Source organism: Dreissena polymorpha, chromosome 2 (assembly GCF_020536995.1).
Source record: "Dreissena polymorpha isolate Duluth1 chromosome 2, UMN_Dpol_1.0, whole genome shotgun sequence".
Taxonomy (NCBI): Eukaryota; Metazoa; Mollusca; class Bivalvia; order Myida; family Dreissenidae; genus Dreissena; species Dreissena polymorpha.
In genome coordinates this window covers 28,978,267-28,986,913 of record NC_068356.1, presented here as the reverse complement: position 1 = coordinate 28,986,913, position 8,647 = coordinate 28,978,267, and the positions used below count along the sequence as shown (strand labels likewise).

Here is an 8,647-nt window from a genome sequence, read left to right as displayed (position 1 = left end):
TCACTTTAGACTCTGTCAAAAATCGATTTCTTATACATAAAGTAATAAAGTAATAAAGTAATACTCCAATAAAACTTAACAACTTATTTAAAATACTGGTGTTCCTCAAATCAGCATTATAAGTTATTCCAAGACATGATTACAACAAAATATGTTTTCGTAGCAGCATTAGGACCCGCATTTTGCACTGCACGTTTAGGTATAAATTGCGTCTCTTTGCGTATTGTTTTCTCAACTATACGATGTTTAGCGTCTGACAAAATCACGTGAAAATCATGTGACATACCTGTCGCTGTCCTAGACTAGTTAATTGATAGGTATCTTCAGTAAAGCAAACACCCATGGAATATTGTATAGGTCTTTGAGTTAAGAAAGCATGGACTGTTATAAAATCGTTGCAGTTTTTGTCGTTTTTACTGGGGCAATTATAGCTGCAGGTATATTTTCGTTATTTTAATACAACCGATCTTTTGCTGTTGGTATCCTTTTCCAGAGACGTCTTATTATATATTTTTTAAGATTTCGATGGACATTTATCATTAATAACAGACAATAAACGATCATATGACATATCTTTAACATTTTTTGTAGACGTATTGCTGGTCCTGTTTAAATATAATGCATTCATTTTTTTTAATCTGTAACATTTGGTTTGGAAATGTCATTGTGTCAGTAGCAAAAACTTTGTTAATAGATTTAACAATTATGTGTAAAAGTGTAATGTTCGTGAATAATATTATAAGTCTCTCAGTCAGACATGTGTCACGGTATGAACTTGGTCATATTCCAGGTTGAGTGGGCCAGGTAAGCTCATAAGGGAGAGCTAGGTGTCCCAGGTTCAAGTCTTTTTCATCAAAAACTACTTTAATTTCATTTAGAAAATTAATACAAAACTTTGATGAGCCATTCTTTCTTAACTGTTTAAGGGATTGTTTTTATGATACACTTTTAATATGCGCATGGATAGTTATATGGAATCTTTGCCCCTCAACCTGTTTTCTATAATCTGTTCTTTTTAAGAGCCCTTAAAGTTCAAGCCCCACAGGTCTGAGCCAAAGCAGGAATGGAGCTATGTGGATGTAAGAACGGGTGCGCACATGTTCTACTGGCTCTACTATACAACAGCCCCTGCTGGCTTCCAACAGACCCCTTTGATCATGTGGCTTCAGGTATTATATTATAAATGAATAATAAGTGCTTTCATTTGAATCTATAAATAATTGATTGAATTTGTATATAATCAATCTGTGCTGCATGACATGTGAACACATTTGTCTACACTTTTATTGCATGTATTTACATAGTGTATAAGTTCTTGAGGAAAAGCATGTTTATAATCTTTTTCCATGCCTGTATCGGTATAGCTGATTAAAGGAATGTTGTGCATTGTTGTCTACATTATAATATATAGGAAAGTAAAAATTTGTTTTGTTTTAAAAGTAATTTCCGTTTTCGTAAATAAAAACTGAGCATATTCACAAAGCAAGACATTGGGGGTGAACTTTTTCTATTGACTTAACTGTTCAATAACAGATATAGCGGTTTAAGCCTCAACCATGAATGGATGTCAAATAATGCCTCACTTCACAGCTCGTTGTTGTTGTCTATTGTTAAGGGAGGCCCTGGTGGTTCGGGGACTGGGTTTGGGAACTTTGAAGAGATTGGTCCCATTGATGTAGACCAGAGCCCCAGAAATACAACATGGGTAAGACTGCTTGGTTAGCATGATAATGTTCCCACAATGTGGAAGGAAATTAAGTATTGAACTTGTTCTTCTCTTTATATTTGTTTTCAAGGCAAATAACCAAATATTCATTTCACACTCTTGTGTAATGTGGTCAGTTATGTCATTTGTTTTATTTTAGGATTTTGTTCAGTATTTTCTTAAGCAAAGAATGTCCAAGTAACAATGTTTAAATAAATATCATAGAAACCATGCACAATAAAAGTGTAATTATCTAATTTCAGCTGCAGGCAGCTAGTTTGTTGTTTGTTGACAACCCAGTAGGTACAGGGTTCAGCTATGTGGATGGCAAGGAGTACTACACGCATGATGTGGCTGGCATAGCCACGGACATGCTGGTCCTACTGCACGAGTTCTTCATGGTGAAGTCCCCCCAGTTCCAGGAAGTCCCATTCTACATATTCTCTGAGTCGTATGGCGGGAAAATGACAGCTGCTATAAGTCAAGCGCTCTACAAGGTACATCTTATTTAAAAAACTATCACTCTGGCTGAGGGAAAACAAGGTTTAATCTATGTGCATTCAGTGTCATTCCAGATTGACCTGTGTGGTCCAAAACGAGGCCCATAACCAAGACATGTACATGTAAATTTTACAGCATTTTGCTTGAAACCAAATATCATGTAAAGCTAATAGTATTATAATTGTAATGTTAAAATAAAAAGGAAGTATTATTTACATTTCAAACCTAATTTGCTTCTTGATCCAGCTTCAGCCTAGATTCTTTATATAACAATATCAAACGTAAACTTAGCCTCGTTCTGTGAAAACTGGGCTTAATGCATGTGTATAAAGTATCGTCCCAGATAAGCCTGTGCAGTTCACAGAGGCTTATCAGGGACAATACTTTCCACCTACACTGGATTTTGCATAGGAGGGACATCCTTTAAACAAAAATTTCAAAGTCGGAAAGTGTCATTCCTGATTAGCCTGTGCAAACTGAACAAATGTTGTTCATTTTTTCAGAGCATGAAGGCTGGTGAGATCTCCTGCAACTTCAAGGGCCTTGCCATGGGCGACTCCTGGATCTCCCCTATAGACTCCACACAGACCTGGGCTCCATATTGCTATACAAATGTAAGTCTCCCCTATAGACTCCACACAGACCTGGGCTCCACATTGCTATACAAATGTTAGTATACCTTGCAGTGGTAAAATGAGGTTAAAGGTATGTGCGTAAAGTGTCATTCCAGATTAGCAGTCTGCACAGGCTAATCAGGGACGACAATTTTCGCCTAGACTGGATTTTTAAGAGACTTTCTTTCAACACAAAATTCCATGTATGCCAATTCCAAAATTCTCAAGTATATTTAGCAAGGCTAACAGAAAAAGTTGCGCAATATTACTCTCAAATTTGTCAGCATAAAATTTTGCTTTGGTTAAGGTTTGCAAACACAAACTCAATATAACTGTACATGTATTCAATTAAAACTTCACAAATGTGTTGGGGATCATTTTATGGTGTAACTCGACAAGTTCCAATTTAGCAGATCCTAGAAATTTCAGGCAAACATTTTTGTGGAACAACTCTAAATATCTATATATCAGCTAAATATTGCAAAAAACATGTAACATAATTATGTATTCAGAGTATTTATAAACAGAAAATGACCAAAAAAATGGAAAGCTAAAATGCACAACTATGACTGCTTTTGTACATGGAAAAGTAAGGTTTAAATTTGCATGTGAGATGAGATTTGCTTGCAACAAGTATACATATCAAGTACAAACATTTTATAGTTTGAAATAAAGGTTAAAATGTGCATACAACATTTTTATATCTCTTCTTTAATGTGGTTTCATTTTTAGCTTGATTTTTCGAAGAAAAATGAGAGCTATACTACTCGCTCCGGCGTCGGCGTTGGTTAAAGTTTTTAATAAAGTCAAATAACTTTAACACTATCAAAGATAATTAAGTCAAACTTGGAATACTTCTTTATTGCAACAGACAATTGTGTAGGTCAAGGTGCATAACTCTGTCAGCATTATTTTTAGAGTTATGCGCCTTTTTAACTTAGAAAATTGAAAATTTGGTTAAGTTTTGTGTTTTGGTCCACTTTACTCCTAAAGTTTCATAGATATTGCTTTCAGACTTGGAACACTTGCTAACTATCATAAGAATACTGTGCAGGCAAAGTTATGTAACTCTGACTGTCATTTTGACAGAATTATGGCTCCTTTTATACTAGAAAATTGAAAATTTTGTTAAGTTTTAGACTTGGATCACTTGCTAACTATCATAAGGGGACTGACTGTACAGGACAAGTTGCATAACTCTGGTTGGCATTTTGACGGAATTATGGCCCTTTTTGACTTAGTAACTTTGAATATTTTGTTAAATTTTGTGTTTGGATCCACTTTACTTCTAAAGTATCAAGGCTATTGCTTTCAAACTTCGAATACTTTCTTACTTTCATTAGGTAACTTATCTAGCAAGTTGAATTTGACCTTGATCTTTGAATGACCTTGACTCTCAATGTCAAATTATTAAATTTAGCTCAAATTGCCATAACTTCTTTCTTTATGAACAGATTTGATTAAAACTTTGACAAAACAACACTTACCTGACATACCCCAAACCATATACCACGCCCCACCCCAGAATCCCCTCCCCCACAAAAAAATATATATAAAAAATCCTTTTTTTCCTTTTTTTGAAACATCATCTAATAAATGATCACACCCCCACATTATAACCCCTCTCTCCCCCCCCCCCCCCCAAACACCCAAAAAGAATTTGAAATATTTATTTTAATCATTTTATTTTTGAAAGACCATCCAACAATCCCACCCAAGCTATTGCTATCAAACTTGAAATATAATCTTATTAGTTTGTTTTATGTCTTTACAAATGTTCAATAGATTGTAGAAAATATACATGAACTCAGAATCGTCTATAATGTACCACTTCTTTAAAACATAAGTGATTAATATGTTTCAATTATGGTCCTCTTCTTGTTAGAATATGACTATATTACCATGACCTTATTGAATATGAACAATTTCCCCATGATGGCTTAAGTTATACGGTCAAGCACTCGAAAAGTCGAGCACCACAGCTTTTGTTTTTGTTTACATTGCATTTTGTGGATTTGTAAAGTTGAACATATTTTGTGGATCTTAAATTCCTTTTTTTTGTCTAATAACACATATAACAACATGTCAGAACTGGTAGCCTCCCCTAAAGGCCGATGACCTTTAGTTAATATCGGTTATAAGACTTGCAACAAAAAAATTTGTCGAAAATTTGAATTTGTGGGTAATCTGACTCACACAAATTTACGAAAATTAGTGTCCCACAAAAATGTATAGGGTTTCACAGTCATCATAGAATTACAGCCAATAATTAACTCACACAGGTCACATACCGTGTGGTAAAGCTCTGACAAGCAAAAAGTGAAATTTGCCTCCTCGTATGCTGAGGAAAATCAGTTTAAGTTGTGTGCAAAAATTCAATATCTCTAAAGATATTTACCTACAATGGATATTCAGTGGAAACTTCTGTCTTCTGAGTGATTATGTGAGGTTACTTACCAAGGCCCATAACTCTGACCTGCATACTGGAATATGCCCAAGTGGTAAAAAAAAAAGTCCTCATAGCATTGAAAGTAGTTCAAGATTATGCACGATTGAAATCTTTTACTGTCCATTCCATAAGATGAACTACTCGGCTTCAGAAAAATTATAAGTGGAACTTTGCAGACTATCAACAAGTCGTCTGTCCCATAATTCTCTTAGACATACTTTTATTAAGACAACGTCTCTGTTTTCTAAGAATCAGTCCCATTGTCTGGCAGCTTTTTGTAAATTTCATAAAATCATTCCAAATGATAAAATGATGAAATATTGAGATTTTGTTACATGCCCCCTGCAGTCTCTGGTGGATCTCAGTGGTTATCTAGCAATCAATGACTCAGTGAAGCGTGTGGCCAGCAGTATCAATGCAGGGAAATGGAGTGATGCGACAGACGCGTGGGGGTCCACCCAGACAGTGGTGGATCTGCAGACCAACGGGGTCAACTTCTACAACATCCTGAAGTGGGACCAGGAGGAGACCTCTAGACTCTACCAAGGTGAACACAGTCTCATTTGTACTCAACACTGATAAGGCAAAAAGTTTCAATATCATGGGTGTCTCAAATCAATATACTGACTTATGACCTGGTAATTTTTTATTTTCGTAAATTCTTACCAATAAATTACATAATGTTATGATTCGCATAAATACTGACCAACCAATAACATGCGCAGTTATATTATTTGGCTTACATTTGGTCGTAAGCGCAAGAATGTTTGTAATCATGAGGCTTTTTTGTCAACGTTACTGTTTAAATATTCAATTGTTTAAATACTTATCTTTATATATATCTTAAAATTTCAGGAAACAGCCTTTGTGACAGAATGCTTGCACCATACCACTCAGAAAGTTTAGATGATTTTATGAACAAAGAAATCAGACAGAAACTTGGCATTATACCTAAAAATGTCAGATGGGGAGGTATTTCATTGGTGTCTTTATTATTGTCAGTGCGCAGAATCGCGTGCAAAAGTGTGCACAAAATATATCACGGCTGTGTTTCCGATGCATTTGATTGTACAGTAAATCAGTGTACATGTATACAAGTTCAGACCTCATTTCTATCTTAGCCCAACGATTGTGTTGAAATTTCACATTAAGTTTGTTATAAGGCAATACGCCATTGTCAACATCAAATTAAGTTTGGTAGGAGACAAAGTATTAAATGTAAATGCTCCGAAAGAGCTCTTTCTAATGTTTTTATATGAAGTCATAGGCAGTTGATCTAGTTAATACTACTTTACAATTTATTAAACAGAAGTTGTCAATTCGTGTGATTTTTCATATCTACAGTTGCATGTAGTTACATTGTTATCATAAATATGGGTCATTAGGTCTGAGTTTAATAAAGACAAGATTAAATAGCAAGGCTTAAACACATTTGTTCTAAGAAAATAATGGTATGTTTATTAATACTTACCCAGTATTGTGCTTATCCAATTGTGTACTGTCTACATTTAGAGATAACTTTTTTTTAAATGCTAACTAGACCTAGCATGAAAAAACTACTACAAAATGACATTGGAAAAATCTACAATATTTGACTGCACATGTTTTCTTTATGGTACATGTCTTGAAATAAAGCAAAAGTATATTCAATCAGTTTCATTATGTCAATGTTCAACTATAGCTGATGGGATTAACTGTGTCTCCAGCATTGCAGTTTTTTTATTAATGTTTTTTTCTGATATTTTAGGACAGTCTAGTGAAGTATTTGCAACACAGAGTGTAGATTTTATGAAACCTGTTGTTGATATCGGTAAGTTTTTTAATATTTCAATTTTTATTCAATAAATTACAATAACTGTGATGATTTACCTTTTAAGTATCAGTAACTGTCATTTTATACAAATATGTTTGCAAATGATTGTGTGTGTTTGTGTGTTACCAATTTTGTTTTCTGAGTTTTAAACTCTTCTACTACAATCACATTTTGTTTTTAGGCGAATGTAAAACCTTATCCATTTACATAACCAAGTTAAAGGCTATCTTCATGAGCAGGCAGTGTTGATATATGTCTCGCTATTAAGTACGTACCCTCATAAACAGGCAGTTTTGATATATGTTTCGCTATTAAGTACGATACCATTGCACTACCAAACGTTATAATCCTCATATAGACGCGAATTTCTAGTTTTTATACATTCTATACATAGACACATGTATTAAAAAGTGACCTCAGTAAGGTATTTTATTGACACTGCAAGCAAGGACTTGTCTAATAGACATTTTGTAAAACAAACTTCATATACAGTAGGCTATGGGTTCTGTAGAATATTAGCAGCTGGTAGAGCAATACTTATGAAAGGGCATCCAAACATACACCCCATTTGACACACCAAGATTTTGTTGAAGAGCATTGAGTTCTTACAGCTATCACATCATTACTCTCCAAACGTTCAGTAGACTTGCATTAAGTTCTAACTTTTATCACATCATGATTTTACTCTTCCAATTTTCAGCAGGAGTGCAATAAGTTCTAACTGCTATCACATCATAACTTTACTCTCCCAAGTTTCAGTTCAAGTGCAATAAGTTCTAACTTTTATCACACTCCATGTTTCAGTGGAAGAGCATTTACGGTTGTTGTAAAAGCTATTCAATCATAATTGTACATGCTCAGTGGAACAATAAAAAAAATTACTGCTACACAATTATACTTTTACACTTCAAGTTTCACTGGAATGGTTTCCTTTAGTTCCTACTATTATCCACTCCCTATGGACAACTTGTTGTTTCAGTGGATGACCTCATTCAGAACACAGATCTCAAAGTTGTTGTGTACACTGGACAGCTTGACCTAATTGTCGATACCATAGGTAACATAGATACTAGATTTATAGAAAACAGGTTGCCATGGTGAAATTAACAATTTTTCAGCGTGATAGGTCTTGGGTAATATCATTACTCGGGGAGCATTCTAAAGATTTCTCCAATGATATTTATGCCCCCCTTCGAAGAAGAGGGGGTATATTGCTTTGCTCATGTCGGTCTGTCGGTCGGTCAGTCTGTCGGTTCGTCCACCAGGTGGTTGTCAGACGATAACTCAAGAACACTTGGGCCTAGGCTCATGAAACTTTATAAGTACATTGATCATGACTCGCAGATGACCCCTATTGATTTTGAGGTCACTAGGTCAAAGGTCAAGGTCACGGTGACCTGAAATAGTAAATGGTTTTTGAATGATTACTCAAGAACGCTTACGCCTAGGATTATGAAACTTCATGGGTAGATTGATCATGACTTGCAGATGACCCCTATTGATTTTGAGGTCACTAGGTCAAAGGTCAAGGTCACGGTGACCCAAAATAGTAAAATGGTTTTCGG

At 35.0% G+C, this 8,647-nt stretch overlaps 1 protein-coding gene across 1 annotated transcript in view; it reads left to right on the top strand.

The window, feature by feature from the left end:
• The first annotated feature begins 247 nt into the window (after window positions 1-247).
• Window positions 248-8,647, top strand: part of LOC127866413 (retinoid-inducible serine carboxypeptidase-like) — a 24,848-nt gene continuing 16,448 nt past the window's right edge. Inside the window, exons 1-9 of the mRNA XM_052406918.1 lie at window positions 248-437; window positions 1,021-1,169; window positions 1,616-1,705; window positions 1,969-2,202; window positions 2,710-2,820; window positions 5,618-5,816; window positions 6,125-6,241; window positions 7,017-7,079; window positions 8,062-8,139. Of these exons, the coding sequence (XP_052262878.1) occupies window positions 377-437; window positions 1,021-1,169; window positions 1,616-1,705; window positions 1,969-2,202; window positions 2,710-2,820; window positions 5,618-5,816; window positions 6,125-6,241; window positions 7,017-7,079; window positions 8,062-8,139 (1,102 nt within the window). The 5' untranslated portion in view covers window positions 248-376. The remainder of the gene's footprint in view (window positions 438-1,020; window positions 1,170-1,615; window positions 1,706-1,968; window positions 2,203-2,709; window positions 2,821-5,617; window positions 5,817-6,124; window positions 6,242-7,016; window positions 7,080-8,061; window positions 8,140-8,647) is intronic.